The 17641-nt window shown below is 37.7% G+C and overlaps 1 protein-coding gene across 4 annotated transcripts in view; it reads left to right on the top strand.

The window, feature by feature from the left end:
• Nucleotides 1-17641, top strand: part of CDK14 (cyclin dependent kinase 14) — a gene marked incomplete at both ends in the record, with an annotated part of 523336 nt that overhangs the window by 139803 nt on the left and 365892 nt on the right. For 3 of the 4 annotated variants that reach the window (XM_079710872.1, XM_079710871.1, XM_079710873.1), the window contains one exon: nucleotides 16043-16288. In XM_079710872.1, coding sequence (XP_079566998.1) covers nucleotides 16043-16288 — 246 coding nt within the window. Of the gene's footprint in view, nucleotides 1-16042; nucleotides 16289-17641 lie in introns of those variants that run through there. The other variant, XM_079710874.1, reaches the window with a different exon arrangement.

Raw genomic sequence — 17641 nt, 5'->3', positions numbered from 1 at the left:
TGTTTGCTGTTTCTTTTCCTGAGAGTGATGTTTCTGGCTATTTATATTTTTACCTTCACTTTGTGTAAGCTGTGAGGTTTATTTTTTTCACCCTGTGACAAAAGGAGTTATACATTTGCAAAAAGTAAGTAATTTTTAAAAAGGGGTAGTAGAGCGGTAATATGACATTGATTTTACAGTCAGGTTTTTATTCCTCATTCTGCAAACATTTATCACTCATCTACTCTAAGACATCATAAGATGTGCTGTGAAGGAAGTATAGATGAAATAGATACACTCCCTTCCCTGAAGGAGCTTAGATGTAGTAGCTTTGGTATTTTTCTCAGGAATATGCCCCATTATACTTTCGCATGAATAAGTAAATTTGATGCTTTTTATATTTTCCTCCTTAGGAGGCTCCTTCCTCTATTTTCTTTTAATCATTTATTTATTAAACAAACATTTATGGAGAGGCTACTGTGTAACAGTGTAACTACTGTGTAACAGTAAGTAAAACAGAGCTGGTCCCTGTCCTCATAAAACTTACAATCTACTTATTTTTAAAATATTTCAAGAAGAATTTGGAGGCAAGTTTTTTTCATTTTGGGCAATTGTGAAACAGACACTATATGCTTTCCATTTTAAAAATTGTGGTATAAAATATACATAACACAGAATTTTCCATTTTAACCATTTTTAAGTATATAATTTATTGGCATAAGTACATTCACAGTGTTTGGCTACCATCATCGCTGCCCACTTGCAGAACTTTTCATCATCCCTAATAGAAATTCTGTGTCCATTAAATGATAACTCCCCATTCTCCGTCTCCCCAGCCCCTGGTAATCTCTCCAGTCTACTTTCTGGGTCTAAGAATTTGCCTCTTCTTGGTATCTCATATCTTATCAAGTGGAATCATACAGTATTTGTCCTTTTCTGTTTGGTTTATTTCATTCAGCATGTTTTCAAGGTTCATCCATGTTGTGTTGTACCATGTATCAGAATTTCATTCCTTTTTAATGTATGCCTTGATTTTTTTATATGGAAAAGACAGCAGTTCCCCACCCCCCCTTATGATTTCACTGAATCAAATTCCCATATGGACCTCTATGGACATCTAATAAATACGGATAATTTAGAGATACTAAAAATAAAAGCCTGGGGGGAAGGGCAAGGAATGAAGAATAGAAATGCACTGAGGGAATGATCTAAGGATGTATTCATTTGGATTCTTTACATGGTCTAGTCACTGAGCATGGTAATTGGGCTAGTTAGATTTTCATGTCAATTCTTTGCTTATAGAAAGCAGCTATCAGCTGAAATATTCAATGGAAGGCTGGACTGTAGCTTTTGTCATTAACATTCAAATTTTACCCACTCTACTTCTAGTCTTTTACTTTATCTAACTTTATAAGCAAAGACTGATCATGTTGAAGTCCTCTTGCAGAATCAGAGACTCTTAGGACTGGGAGGTTTTTCAGCAATTGTGTTATCTAATTGGCTCATCTTCATTTCATTTGGCCAATTGGAGAGCGAGATTCCACTCAGTCTCCTGACGCCCACTGCAAGCCTTCTCTCACTCCCCACTGCTGTTTTCAGTGGACACTCAATCCCCAAATCCCAGGTATCCTCTGACTTAGAGGGGAGTGAGAGAGGGTATTAGCTTGATGCCGTCTTAAGCAGATTTCCATTGGATGAGGTAAGCCTGGCTTCATCAATATAGCATTCTCTTTCTCATATTTCTTCCTGATGCTGCTTTTAAATCCAGATGGTTTTCTGATAGAGATCCTTTTTAGAAAGCCAAGTTAAGGCCCTAGAGCTGTCTATCTATCATTGACTGATTTGATGATTCTTAGATGGGATCAATCAGCAGCTTATATCCGCGCCTTTAACATAATATTCAGGAAACACAAACATATATGAGAAGAGGAAGATTCAACACGGCAGTGTCTAATGCCTGAGACTTCCCATCTTCCCCGTCAGCCTGTCCTTCTAAAGAAATCTTTTTGCTTTCTGCCCTTGCTCCACCCCCTAATACTTTGATGTTCAGGCTTGACTTTTGATATGAGGCTGATTGAGAGTCAGATTAGTCAAAAGCATGTTAAATTTACATGCTGGAAGTGGTGAGCAGGCAGGGAGGATGGGTCAGAAAACCTTAAAACACAGAGCAGTGATTTTGCTCAGTTTTAAAAATGCTTTTCTTTTGCATCAGGAGAAGAAAGAATGAGAGAAGTGTTGCAGATCAGGTCTCTGCTTTCCTTATTTCTCGCAGGATGTAAGTCCCAGGGGACATGTAAGGAAGACAGCCTGGTGGTCAAGAGCTTGGGCTTTGTAGTCAGAGTCTTGGAATAAATCCCGTTTCCTGTGCGAATTCTCTGTGTGGTCTTGGACATGTTACTTAACTCTTGTGTGCCTCAATTTAATCATCCGTAAGATTGGGATAATAATAATACCTCATGGGGTTGTTGTAGAGATTAATTGAGAAACTACTTATAAAATATTTTTAATAGTAACTCATATAATAAGAGCTCGATAATAGCTATCATCATCGTTGTCATGGTCATCTAGAAATCCTTAATTTCCATCTCTCTTTTCTATCAACTTATATCTTGCCCAAGATTCTTCTCCAGTTTGCTTGTTTATTGAGCATACATGACAATTTCTTAACGTTATTGGGTTTGAGTGGATAAAAGGAGGGTGTGAAAGAATGCTCCAGTATTCTAGTTATCATCTGGCAAGTTTGGGAAGGATTATATGTTCTATAGACTTCCTCTTCGGCCCAACTGATACAAGTTTGCCCCAGTGGCTTATTCCACAGCTAAATGAGATCTTGCTAAAGATACAAAGATGACTGTGAAATGCTCCTGGAAGCACTGGGGTTTGTTTTCAGGTGGCAGACAAACAGCAGGGTATGTGTATCCCACTGTTCTGCTCTGTTCACCTTGGATATCTCAGTTAGGATTCACTATTGAATTTTCTCAGTCATAGGAAAGGTTCACAGAACCAGTCCTCATGGAAGCAGTTAGGACTTTATTATTAATGGATTTCTGTCAAATTTATTATCACTGAAATTTTAGCTCTTTACAATAGGTGGACCAGTTGTTAAAGCTACATTGAAAGATACTTCCATTTTCTCCCCACGTGTTCTTTGTTCCCTGTGTTTCTCTTCATAAGCTCTGTGTGGTTAGTGACCCATATATGATTCTCTGAAAATTTTAAGAGCTTCAAAAGTCAATCCTATATTGAGTGGTGCCCTATATTTTTCTGAATTCTTTGGTGGGGTTTGCATCTAGATTTATTTTATTAGAATAAAACTATTAAACTTTTAAACTTTCTAACATCACTCTTGACATTAATCACTAAGTTATTTTCCAAGCATTAGTAATGCAGTTAAATGTTATTAAAAAGATGGTTATTATAGGTGAGGAGATATAAGTTGTATTTATTTATATAACCATCTGTTTCAGAGTACGAAGAGAGTACACAATTTTATTTCTCCTTCGGGGAAGGAATTTAAAAATATTTACAATCTTTATTTTTAAATGCTGTTCATGTGGTTACCAGGGGAAAGAAATTCAGGTCTTAACAGATCAGTCAGAACCTCCAGTAGTGTCTTCTTTACAAGTTTCCAGTTTTTAATGTTATTTTACCTTCTGGATGCTTTATCTTACATGAGGGACAGAACAGTGAGCTACAGATATTTGAAAGGCATAAACATGAAGGAAGAACTAGGCTACTTTAGTACAAAGAAGCTGTGGGTGGTGCAGTGAAACTAGGAACAGAAAACAGAATTCAGAAGGCACCCGAGACTCTTGTTTGCACAGCCTCTGAGACATATGACAGTTTCTCTTGTCCTCATGATGTTAAAAAAAAAAAAAAAAAGCCCTCAAACGCTAAGCATATGTGTACAGAAAGCATTCTGGACCATGTTATTGATTTTAAACATCTGTGAATCTGAGTTCAGCCTGATCTGTTTATTGGTTATTAGTGCTCTGACACAGTCGACGTTTTAAAATTGCCCCAGTTAATATTAGTCAGCTCCCCTCCCAGGTTATTTTGTACCTCTGCATGGTGTGGGGTCCTTTGAAAACACCCTGGTTTCTCCTTCTCAGGTAGGACCGATAACAAAACCTAATAAAAAGAAAAGCTATATTTAAACCTGTAAATTCTATGAGAGAGGGGGAAAAGTCCCTATTTGCAGGAACAGACTTGTTCTTTTCTAGAGCAAGAGCTATAAGGGAATGTTGTCTTGATGAAGAAACTAATTAGCCATGCAGTGTGAGCCACTTTCTGTAGCTCGAGTCTTCTGTTGTGTTGAGAATGGGGATTCCAGTTCCCCACTGCAGCTATGGGGATTTCGTAGGTTGGAATAGGCTTTTACTTTGTGGAATCTCAACAAAGCTACTCCTGTACTGTGTGTGGGGATTCTCATGTCATGAGCCCCATTTCTGAGCCCTCTGGCTCTAAATGAGAGGGGAGGAAGTAATATAGATGTCGAATCTAATATTTCACCTCCCAGTATGTTCATTGGGCTATATGATATGACTGCTATACTGACTCTCATTTTTCCATGATGAAATTTTAACCAGCATATGATTATGGATGTCAAGTGAGAATGAGAAAATTCACACATCGTCTTCTTTTTCCCCTTGACTTCTTGGGGATATTTAGTAAGTTTTTAGTGGAAGCAGTGACTGAAAGAGGCCCAGAATTCCACAGAATTGCCCTGTCCTTCTGTTTGGGAGTAGTGGTTCGGGTCCTTGTCCAGACCAGGGTGGGAAATGTTCAGTTATGCCTCACAGGCAAAGGGCTTTTTCTTTTTTTTTTCCGCCCAAGGGAGGACCTGTTTTACAGTACATGGCACTCTTCATGCATGTAAGTTCCTTTTAAAATTTCATTTCTGGATCCTGAAGTGACTTCCTTTGAATTTTGTTTTTTTCAAAGCTACTACATAAACTCTGGTAAATAAAGAGTAAAGCAAAATTCTGGGTTCACTTCGCCTTAGAATAATTTTGTGGTCATTTTTTTAATAGATATGGTGGCCCATGGTAAAACAATGCTTCTGTATTAGAAACAAATAAAAGTTTCTATGCAGGAAGTAATGTTACATATGTTATTATAACCTATGTATAGTCTTCTTTCTCTACTCCTCACACACTCCAATCCCATTGCTTTTTAAAAAGTCCTGAATATATTGGGGGTAGCTTATTGGAAAATTTTATTTCAGAGTTCAAAATTATATTTAAAAATTATCTGAAATTACCGTGATCTTTTGTGGGAAGTTTGAGCAAAAATGCTACCCAAGGAATGTTGAAATGATTATCACTCATGTTGTACCCAGAGACAAACAAATTTTGCCTCTTTCACAATCTCAATTCTTTATTTGACCGTAGTAGCAGAATCTATTATTATTATAAGGTTTAGAGCACTGCACCTCAAACTTCAGTGTGCATACAAATCCCCTGGGATCTTGTTTAAATGCAGGTTCTGACTCAGTAGGACTGAGGTGAGGTGAGGGCTGTGATCCTGGGTGACGACTGTGCTGCCGCTCCAAAGGCAGTCAGGGGTTAAAGAATAATTTCTGATGAAATCCTGATCGCCCAAAATAACTACATTCCAAAAAACCTAAATAGGCCACAATTAACAACAGAGAGAGGGCATTTCAACCCTTACTGTGAGTGTTCATTAAACTTCATGTTAAATTTATCATTATGAAATCATGGAATTTTAATCAGCATATAATTATGGATGTCAAGTGGGAGTGAGAAAATTTCACATATCTTCTTCTTTCTTCCCTTACCTTTTTGGGCTAGTTACTTTTTCTTTTTCTTTTTTCTTTTTTGCGGTACGCGGGCCTCTCACTGTTGTGGCCTCTCCCGTTGCAGAGCACAGGCTCCGGACGCGCAGGCCCAGTGGCCACGGCTCACGGGCTCCAGCCGCTCTGCGGCCTGTGGGATCTTCCCAGACCGGGGCACGAACCTGTGTGTCCCCTGCATCGGCAGGCGGACTCTCAACCACTGCGCCACCAGGGAAGCCCTGGGCTAGTTACTTTTTAGTGGAAGTAGTGTGAAATAAAGAACCTAGAGGTCAGTAAATATATGCATCTATCTATGCCAGCCTTTAAGCAAACTGTATCTCTTATATCTAAATCAAGTGTCTCATTATAACAGAAGGGAAAGCAACTAAATAAAATTATTTTAGTAATGCATATTAAAGTTTAAGCTCCTGGGAAGACCACCTAAATATTTCATAATAGAATCAGCAAAACAACCATCAAGTCTCTTGGTGATAAGCACTGAAGCCCAGTAAGGTTGTAACAAAACTACAGTCACTGAAGCGGCATAAAGGAATGTGATGTCCTCAAGAGTTCTCCATTCAGCTGTGTCCATTAGCTGATGGATTCAGGATTGAATGAAATTAGGTCAGACCCCAAAGAAACCAGTCAGTAGAAAAATAAGCATTTTAAAATTAAATCCCAGTAGTGGACATTGAATTCTGGTAAGTGGGAACAGCTGGTGAAGCCTTTTTGTTGACTGGAAAAGATCTCGGCTCAGAAGGTGCCTCATCGTTACGTAGTTTCTTAGGAGTCATTTTTGTAATGGCCCATGTTTAGTTAAAGGGGAAGGCTTATAATAAGGAAAACAATCCATCTTTGAGTAAATATTACCAGAGCACCCATTTTTGTGCTGCCACTTGAGCTTTGGGAACGTGAAAGAAATGGAAGACGTGGTTTCTGTGCTCTGTTGTTTACAGTCTGGTTGTGAAAATACAAATACGTGAGAAACAGAGCAAGACAAAGACCTCCTCCCACCCCAGCATATAAACCAAACGTATCAAAACAAACTCCACAGTAGCTTATACGAAAGCACATAAGACAGTGTATATTTAAGTGACGGGTTATGAGGTACAGTCTAAAAACGATGTAGTTCTTAGTGAGGGCTTTTTTGGTTGCGACAGTGACAGTGACATAGGGGCATGGCTGGCGTTTAGTAGACAGAACTAGTGTTGCCAGCGTCCCACAGTGTGACTGCTACCCCGTGCTGCTCACGAATAATCCCTCAGTCAAAAGGCCCAGGATGCCATCACTGAGAGACAATGCCAGGATTTTAGAGTTAAGGAACACCCGCAGAGGCTGGAGCTCTCAGGAGAGGTGTTTATGGTGTGAACCTGACTGCCTCCTCTCTAAACCCTAAAATCCTAAAGCAAAGGGGAAGTAAAAGGAAGCACAAAGAAGTGAATTTATGTGTCTGGTCTTAGCTCTCTAGATGCTCTATTTAAAATCATTTACCAGCTGTAAGCCGCTGCCTGGAGTTTGTAATAGAACAGTTGAGCTTTGAAAGGCCTGAAGAGCTGTTTACTCCAGCTCTGTCATTTTGCAGATGAAAAGACTGAGACCCAGAGAGTGGAAGTGACTTGTTCTGAGTCACTTAGCTCTGGCTTAATATGGGCCGCAGGCTTGCCTGTATATTCGCTGATGTTCTGAAGGTGATTTTAGGCAAGATGTTCGTTCTGATAAAACATAGCTGTAAGTAAAAGTACATTCAGGCATATGTCCCTTTATATACATAGACAACACGTTCTATTTTTTTGTTCCATGTAGCTCTTCACACTGCCACCTCTGTACACACACAGACACACACACACACGGGTAAGAAAAGAGAAGACTACAACCAAAGAGAGGACACCATACTTTTCGATCTTGCAGGTTTAGGTTAGAGATGAAGGCAGCTGTCATGGGTTATGATTCTAGTGGATTAGAAATTTCTCCTACCCTTGCCTCCTTCATTCACCTCTCCTACCAAAACACCTTGTCCACCTACCCCTGAAAGCTGAATTTCTTTTATAAGGGGTGGAGCTTTTTAATGCTATAATGCTTAAAGTTCAGATAACCCAGGGAGAGGTAATGCTCTGATTTAAGTGTTCACAAACTTGTAAATGACTGATGGTGGCTTTTTAATTGGGAGCAGATTTTGAGAGAAGATATTGAGTAAGAGAAAGCTGTCAGGCCCTCATCAGGTAACAGATGAGGGGAAAACAATTGTAAGAGGTTGTTTCAGTGTCAAGCATTTTGCTGATTTCAGTTTTTGCATTGGCCTGTCATGGATATTCCTTTCACGAATGGCAAGAGATCATGACTTAAACCGATTCCTGTTATGGTGTTTGCCTTCATGAAGAGGGTGCAGTGAAGACGTACAGAAGATCACACTCTGAACCCAGTGAAATGCCAATCACCAGAAAATGGTTGATTCAAAGGGACAATTTTCAGCCCCAATGAATTCGCTGGAAATGAGTGCCAACCCTAACTGAATTAAGTTGTGCTCTTTCAAATCCACTGCTGTGAGTTTGGGGGACAGTTGTCTGGATTTTACATAGCTCCAAGCTAAAATTGTAGGTCAAACTGTGACTTTTGGAGCCTCCAACACTGTTTGAACTGCTAACAATTTTTACTGAGTTTTGAGTCTGCCAGCTAATGTACAGACCCCTGTTAATGATGAGTGAACCAAAATAATTGATTCAGATGAACACCTAAATGTGTGGGTGCATCTCTAACCATGTTTGAAATTTTAGGTTCTGTTGAATTTACTGGAAAAAATAAAGGAACAGAAGTTTATGTTGGTATTTGTGATGATTTCCTATTTTTATCTGTTTTCAAGTACCATCAGACATCCCTGCTTTTGTAAATTTTGTCACTTCAGTTTCTAAATGGATCAAGGAAGTGTGAAAAAATGCCATCATAGAGAAAACATATCCTGTTTCCCGTTGATACTGGAATGTCTGTGCTTTTCAGGCAGTACTGCTACTATAGCTATTTATTGTGACTGGCTTGGTCCATGGCTTGGTGTAGGAGGAAGTCTATGGCTTGTTGTGCCCTGTGCAGAGGGCACTAACAAACTATGTGTAAAGGACAGTGAAAGCTGATGGTGAATGTCATGTCCAAGAGTATTCTGTGCCTGGAACATCCACAGCTAGTGCCCACATCCTTAAAAATATATGTAGCTAATAAATGTAATTTTGGAAAACAATTTGTCTCAGTCTACTTAAGCACTGATGACTGACTTAACTAAATTCCCTTAATTTCAAATACTAATTTAGTGTGACTGATTATTTTAACATATTTCAGATACTTTAAACAAAGAAAACATGTACAAATATGATTATTGCACATAATATTACTACACTTACACTCATCCTATTTTAAAACACCAACACTGTGGGTTTAATTAATTTCATATTATTTCTATATTTCTTTTTATGCCTTCCTAGGGTTATAAATCTAATTAGTAGATTCCTTCCAGGGGTTTCACTAGTAATATTTTTGAATCTTCTTGGAGTTGTGTAATCTTTACAAATCCACAAGTAAAACAATGCCTTCTCCGAATAGCTGGGATTACAGGATCTGAGTTGTAGACTGTTGGGACCTTGGTTGATTTTTCCAAAGTGATTCAGATCTGAGTCATTGGTTAGCAGTCAAGTTGAATTTTCTATTTAAGGGTTAAATTTCACTTAGTTACTAAAATTTAACTTATTTCCAAAAAATACATTCCACATTGACTTCACAATAAATTTTCTTTACAATCTGGTGTCTCTCCACTAAATGTATTCTTTGTAAGATGTTGCTTAGGCAACATCACATACCCTTTGTTTATTACTGTGTTATATTGACCTGGTCTGTTAGTGGAACATCCGTGTTGCTGTTCTTTCTACACTTGTGCTGTGTAGACCCCCTCTCCACAAGCTTTGAGCAATCATTCCTATTCTTGGTGCAATTCCTACTTTTTCTGGCACTACTTGGCTTACTCACAGTTCTATGTGTGAAAACCAACTATATATCCTCTTATATTCATCCTTCCATATAACTGCCATTTGTCGTTTATATTGACTTTTCTTTCTCAAAATCATAATGAACTCAGGGTCTTTCAATAACTCTCTTGTTCCATTTAACCATAATTTTATTTTCCTTTTGATGCTCAAATATGTAATCACAGTTTGGCCAGTAGGAATCCCTATAGCCAGATTCCTTTGTCCTTCTAGCATTGTCACTGACATTTTTGAAAGGATCCTAGTTTTCTGGTAACAGCTGGATATTTCACAGCTGTTTTGCGCTTCCTGCCCTGTGAACTGGAATCAGGTTACTTCCAATGATTCCTCTTTTTTCATAGTGGAGAACTGGAACATAGACCAGAATCTAAGCACTGGGGGTACACATGAAAGTTAGCAGTGATCAAAGGGCTACTATTGGGTGGTTGAAAAAATCTGCCTCTTTGAGGTTATGGGTTCCTACTGATTTTTTTTCCAATTTGACATACATGCTTTTGTCCTCTAGTTTTCTTATATTATGAGATTGTATCTGCACCGACCACAAGCATCTTGTTGTAGGAAGAAATATTCTATTTGGGGAGGGGAAATGTTTATTTAGATTGCTGACAGGTTGATGGAAAGATTCAAATGAAGACCTGGGCACTGGGGAGTAGCACCAGTGTATAATCTGTCTTCTAGAACCCTCTTTCATTGCTAGGACTCTAGTCAGCTCACTCTTCTCTTCACGTACCCTGTGCACTTCAATAATTTTATTCTATAGTGTGCCAGAGATTGCAGCTAAGGGGAATGAGTGCCATTCGTACTTCACCTTGTCTGGATCCTTCCCCACACCCAACCCCTCCCTCTTCTCTTCAGGGTCTGACAAGCCCATGAGGTCAGTGAGGCTGCTTCCCCATAGCCTTATGAAGGGCCTGGAGTCTGCTTTCTGTTGTGCTTGTGGTTAACAGAGATGGCCAGATCATGTTTAAGTTGTTTGTCCCAAATATTGGAAACTTGAAACTTTTCCAGAACAGCCACTTTGCCCTATGTGGAAAACTCAAGTATAGATGACTTTCCTGGATGAAGATGCCTACATAAAGCAGGCCTGATACTGGTTTTATTCACACAAACCCAGGCGAAGTGGTGACCATAAATTGCGTATAAATTTAATTATGTGGAGAATTTGTTCGTAGGCTTTATAGTGCTGATGGAGTTATGTCGTGCAGAAAGCTCTCAATATATGGTCATTTACTGATAGCAGTCCTAAGAATCATTGCTTATCTATCCTGGATCTGATACAGTGTATCAAATACAGAAAGTGGTATCTGTAACATGTTCCTAAGAACATTCTGCTCAAATATCAGAGTGCTTTTAGCCAGTTTCAGTAAAGTGAGTGTATTAGTTTTCAATTGGTGTGTAACACATCACCATGTACTTACTAGCTTATTATCTCACAGTTTCTGTAGTTTAAAAGACTAGGCACGGCATAGCTGGTTTCTCTGCCCTAGGTCTCACTGGACTGAAATCAAGGTGTTGGTCTCACCTGGGGCCCAGGATCCTCTTACAAGCTCACTAGCTGTTGGCAGAACTCATTTTCTTGTGGCTGTAGGACAGTGGTCCTGTTTTCCTGCGGGTTGTCAGCCAGTGACTACTCTCAGCCTTTAGAGGCTGCCCCTCATTTCTGTGCCATGTGGCCCCCATAGGAAGGTCACAGCATGAAATGTTGGCTTTCTTCCAGGCTAGCCAGATCACACCTCTGACTTTCTGTTCTGCGGTCAACTAGAGAAAATGCTCTGCTTTTAAAGAACTCACCTGATTAGGTCAGGCCCACCCAGGGTAAATCATCCGTTTGCCATATCATGTAATAGAATCATGGTGTGATATCTCAACATATTTACTCTCAAAGGGGAGGGGATATTCAAAAGCTGGACATTGGGTGTCATTGTAGAATTCTGCCTATCACAATGAGCTTGTAGTTTAAAAATACTTTTATGATAGCATTTTATGAATAGATATGTTTATTATTTTTGTGTCAAGAGTGCTGGGTTTTTTAAAATAAATTTATTTTTATTTTATTTATTTTTGGCTGTGTTCAGTCTTCATTGCTGTGCACAAGCTTTCTCTAGTTACAGCAAGGGGGGCTACTCTTCATTGCAGTGTGTGCGCTTCGCATTGCGGTGGCTTCTCTAAGTAGTTGTGGCTCTTGGGCTCTAGAGCACAGGCTCAGTAGTTGTGGCACACTGGCTTAGTTGCTCCGCGACATGTGGAATCTTCCCGGACCAGGGCTCAAACCTGTGTCCCCTGCGTTGGCAGGCAGAATCTTAATCACTGAGCCACCAGGGAAGTCTCTGATTGGTTCCTTTGTTTTTTTTCCTTTTCTCAGCCATACTTTATAGCTTCTGTGTACAAATATTGCACATATTTTGTCAGATTTATCACTAAATATTTTATATTGTTTGAAGCTGTTGTAAATCGTGTTTTTAAAATTTAAATTTCTGATTGTTGTTAGTATCTGGAAATACAAATGCTTTTTGTATATTGATCTTATATCTTGTACCCTTGATAAACTTATTAATTCTAGTATTTTTTGGGGGGTAGATTTCATTGGATTTTCAACATAGATGATAATGTCTTCTGTGAATAAAGTTGGTTTTATTTCTTCCTTTCCAATGTAGATTTTTTTTTCTTTTTTCTTGCCTTGTGGCATTGTCTAGAACTTGTAATACAATGTTGAGTCTACATAATGAGAGTCGACATCCTTGATTTGTTCTTGTACTTAGGAGAAAGGCATTCAGTTTAACAGTTACTGTGGGTTTAGAATCCAGGGCGCCTTAGCTGGGTGCCTGTGGCTCAGAGTGTTGTACGAGGTTCCAGTCAAGCAGGAGGCTGGGGCTGTGGTTGCATTGAAGGCTCAACTCTTGTGGTTGTTTGCAGTCCTCAGTCCTTCCATAAATGTGCCTCTCCACAGAGCTGCCTCCTAACATGGTAGTTGGCTTTGCCTTGGGATAGTGATCTAAGAGAAAGGGAATAGGACTGAGAGTGTACCAGCACAGAAAACACAGTTTTTTTACAATCTTTTCTCAGAAGTGATAACCCATGATTTCTGCCATATTCTGTTTATTGGATATAAGTCAACAAATAGAGCCCAAACTCAAGATCTGTGTACTAAGTAAGAATGTGACTATCTGGAAGTGGCTATCACTGGGAGCCATTTTAGAGATTGCCTGACATTGTATACTAAAATGGTGAATTACACATTTTAGAGTGTTAAGCCAACCTTGCATTCCTGGGATTAATACTACTTTTTCATTATTTATTATCCTTTTTATATATTATTGGATTCAATGTTTTAAAAATTGTCAATAATTTTTGCATCTTTATTCATGAGAGAAATTGATCTGTAGTTTTCTTCTAATGCTTTTGTCTGGTTTTGGTGTTGGAATGATGCTGGCTTCATATAGTGAGTGGGGAAGTATCCCCTTCTCTTCAATATTTTGGAAGCATTTCTGTGGAATTGATGTTATTTTTTCCCTTAAATGTTTGGTTTACTTCACCAGTAATGTTGTCTGGCCCTGACATTTTCTTTGTGATAACATTTTTGGTTACACTTTAAATTTCTTTAATAGACATAGGCCTATTCAACTTATCTATTTCTTCTCAAGTGAGCTTGGGTTGTTTTCATCTTTCAAGGAATTTGCTTCATCTAAGTTGCTGAACTTATTGGCATAAAGTTGTTGATGATATCTGTAGAATCTGTAGTGATGTCATCTCTCTCATATCTGTTATTGGCAATATAAGTTCTTTACCTTTCTGCTCTTATCTGTCTGGCTAAAGCTGTATCCAGTTTTTTTTAATCTTCTCTGAAAACTAGCTTTCAGTTTTATTGATTTTCTTTATTGTTTTTCATTTTCTATTTCATTTATTTCCATAATGATATTTTTTCATCATTTTAATTCTCTGCTTATTTTAGGTTTTAATTTCTCTTCTTTTTCTACTAATATTTTAAGGTGTAATCTTATTGATTTGAATTTTTTTCCACTGTATGCATTTACCATTATAAGTTTTTCTACAGCTAAAGTACTATTTAAGCTGTATCTGCCATTTTGATATTCTGTTTAACTATTTTCATTTAGTTCAAGATACTTTCTAATTCCCCTTTTGTATGGCTTAGTTTCCAAATATTTGCTGTCTTACTTATCTTTTAAAGTACTTTTTCCCCTCTGGCTCCCTTTTAAGATATTCTCTTTATCACTGGTTTTAAGCAACTTGATTTTGATGTACCTACACGTTATTTTCTTTGTATTTCTTGTGTTTAGGGTTCATTGACTCCTCAGGTTCATGTGTTTATATTTTATAGTTATAATTCAGTTGCCTCAGTGGTGTGGGTGGTTCTGTATCCATATCACATCTATTGCCTCTTGCTTTCACATCTGTGAGAGAAACACGTGAACTCTTGAGTGAAAATTGAGTGAAACACATCAGTGCATCTAATCTTGTGATAAATTGTTAGTTTTTGATCATGACTAGAGGACTCTGCCTTAAGTCTTTTAAAGATATCTTCAGCAATTTTGTGGTATGCTAAAAGGTGTGATGATATCCTTCTTATTTGATTTAATTAAAATTCAACCTATGCTTAGTAGTTGAGACACACTAATAGGACAGAGTTGATGCTTAATATTTAATTAAAATTTTTTTGTTTGTTTCAAAAACTTGAAAGAGCTTAATTTATTATACATACTTTCCCACTTCAGTATTTTCAAAAATTACATTGTCAGACATGTTTATTATACAATTCAAACAATATAAGGATATGTAAAAAATAAGTGATCTTACCCTTTATCCGTTCAGTTCTACATATCTGGTGGTATCTTATGTTAACACTTTGGTGTGTTTCCTTCTATACCTTTCTATGTGCTCATATATACACATACAAGTATCTATATCTATGTCTGTATGTATATTTGTATCTATATCTATTCATACACATACATTTCTTTCCGATATGGAATCATCTTATACATATTACTCAGATACTTCATATGTTTCCTTTAACATAACAAAGTGAATCATGGTGTTTTCTTAGATACTTTCTGTTTTCCTGCCTTCTTAAATAAGGATGTGGAAACTTTTCACAAGAAAAAAAAACTTTAAAAGCAATTTCAGAGTTGTGTTTTCTCTAAACAGCATAATAAAGTTATCTTGCTTTACAGGCAAGCTAGAGGCCATAAAATTACTTAAAAAGAAAAACAAAGTCTCCAGAATACAGGGAGAATGAAAGAGTTAGAACGTAAAGTGGAAAACAAGGAGCAAAAGTCAGAGAGACTAAAATAAAATGAGAGAGGGGGGCAGACTGTGCAGTAAGAGAATGAATGAAGTTGAGAAGGGAATCGGGGTTTAGTGGAGTAATATAAACAAAATAAAGTGAGAGAGTGGCATGGACATACATACACTACCAAATGTAAAACCGATAGCTAGTGGGAAGCAGCCGCATGGCACAGGGAGATCAGCTCGGTGCTTTGTGACCACCTAGAGGGGTGGGATTGGGGGGTGGGAGGGAGATGCAAGAGGGAGGAGATATGGGGATATATGTCTACGTATAGCTGATTCACTTTGTTATAAAGCAGAAACCAACACACCATTGTAAAGCAATGATACTCCAATAAAGGTGTTAAAAAAGAAAGAAAAAAGAAAAAAACATTGTTTTCAACTTTTACTATCTCTACCTTTTAGCCTTTTCATATGCTCCATTCTAGTTTGGAGATGAAATCAAGATTGGGATAGATTTTAAACATGTATTCAAGCATTAAAGTGTTGAAGAACATGATGACTTTCTCTAGCCGTGTTAGCTGCTTCCGTGGTGGCCCATCAGTTAAAATGCCCATCTGATTTAGTTCAGCTGGGTTTTTTTTTTTTAATTAAGGCAAGTTATCCAACTTTTAATGATTCAGAAATAATCCCAGTTGCAGTCAGATGGTAAAGTATGTGACAGAGTTCAAGAACCACCTTAGGGCACTAGCAGTATAGACCTTAAGCTTTCTGTTTTAGGGATAGCAATTTTAGTGTCAGCCCTAAGTGAGTATAAGCAGAATGATTATGAGGAATTTTTCATATTGAGGTTTAAGCTAGTGTAGCTTTTAAACTGCGGCATTTCGGGGTATTTCCCGGAATCAAAATTGGCATGCTTTCTAGGATAACAAATCAGCATGTTTAGTGATATTAAAGTTTCAGTGGAGAGGTTGAGTTTAATTTCTTTTTTTTTCCCCAGATATGTGTCACAAAGATGTCTACACGGAACTGCCCGGGAATGGACTCAGTGATCAAACCCCTGGACACAATTCCTGAGGATAAAAAAGTCAGGGTTCAGAGGACACAGAGCACTTTTGACCCATTTGAGAAACCAACTAATCAAGTTAAGAGGGTGCATTCTGAGAACAATGCTTGCATTAACTTTAAGGCCTCCTCCACTGGCAAAGAGTCTCCTAAAGTTCGGCGGCACTCCAGCCCCAGCTCGGTAAGTGCAGTCTTCTCACTTAGCAGTGGGTGAACAGAACAAGTATCCCTCTTATAATAGTGGCATGCTGTGCAGGAAGACAGCACGTGGCTTTATCAGTACATTATTATGCATTGTCTCCTTAGGTGGTTTAATGTTTTTGGAAGAAAGAGCGCAGGCATGCGCAAGTGCCAACTATATACAGACTCTTTATTCATAAGCACCCAGCAAGCAAATGAGAAATGATTCAACTTATTTTGGGAAAGATTATTTTCTTTCTAGTTGTTTCTAGTTAGAGGAATTTATAATTAAAAATCCTTCGGTATTTTGAACACCTGGAGAGGATGTTTGAACTTCACTGTGTTTGTGGGCAGTAAGGGTAGTTTTGAATTTGGCAGATTCACAAAGAATTTCATTTCAGGGTACATGTTAGAATGTGTTCACTTGTCTTACTCCAGTTTGTTCTCATTGTCAATATTCTACAAATTACGAGCTAGACATTGAAACTGACCTTCTTAAAGAGAAATCCTATTCATCACAGTGAAATTTTCTAAACCCAAACTATATCAAAGCAAGTCTTGCCTTTGGACCCAAGGAGGTATAAAGTTCTGAGGTGATTGCTGCTTTTTGACTGTAAAAGTTTTACTGAAACTCATATTTCCAAGACTGGCCTACATTTAACATTGTAAAAAAAAAAACTTATGATCTTTTGAAATTAAGTAATTTTCAAATTTAACCCACACTTAAAAACTTCTTGACATAGATGGTCTAAGAGTTTAAAGGGTAAGTGAAGAATGCTAAGAGAATTTTGATTCTGTCATCTTGCTAAGAAACATATTCCATTTCACAAATTTTAAATATTAAATTCCATGAGGGCCAAAACAGAGCAAGAGATGTCAGCTGCTAGGAGAATATTGACACTTCAGTTTAATTGAAGTGTATGATACCTCACAAATCTTGTGTCACATTTTTTTGTTAATGAATCGACAATAAATTTGTTAATGCAACATTTGTGAGGAGAATTGATTATCTGGCTTTCCCCAAATTGGCCCCTGTAATCTTGTCTATGATTGCAGGGTAGTATCCATTTAGGTCACAGATACAACACTAACTCCTGGGAGAACTTTTAGATTTAGTATCATTTAGGAGAAATGAAAAGAATCATTGAAGAATAATTAAGCTTCTGTAATGGAAAGAGAATTACATATATTTTACTATATAGTTATCTTAATATTATATGTCAATCTACATGATATATAGAAATTGGCACTTGAGATATTGCAATGAAGCATACTTATACTAAAAAATTATTCACTGTTTATGTGAAAATCAAATTTAGCTAGTTATCCTGTATTGTATCTGCAATCCTAGTTA

The sequence above is a fragment of the Hyperoodon ampullatus genome, assembly GCF_949752795.1.
Source record: "Hyperoodon ampullatus genome assembly, chromosome: 9".
NCBI lineage: Eukaryota > Metazoa > Chordata > Mammalia > Artiodactyla > Ziphiidae > Hyperoodon > Hyperoodon ampullatus.
The sequence above is the reverse complement of the archived record's forward strand: the minus strand, read 5'-3'. Positions and strand labels throughout refer to the sequence as shown.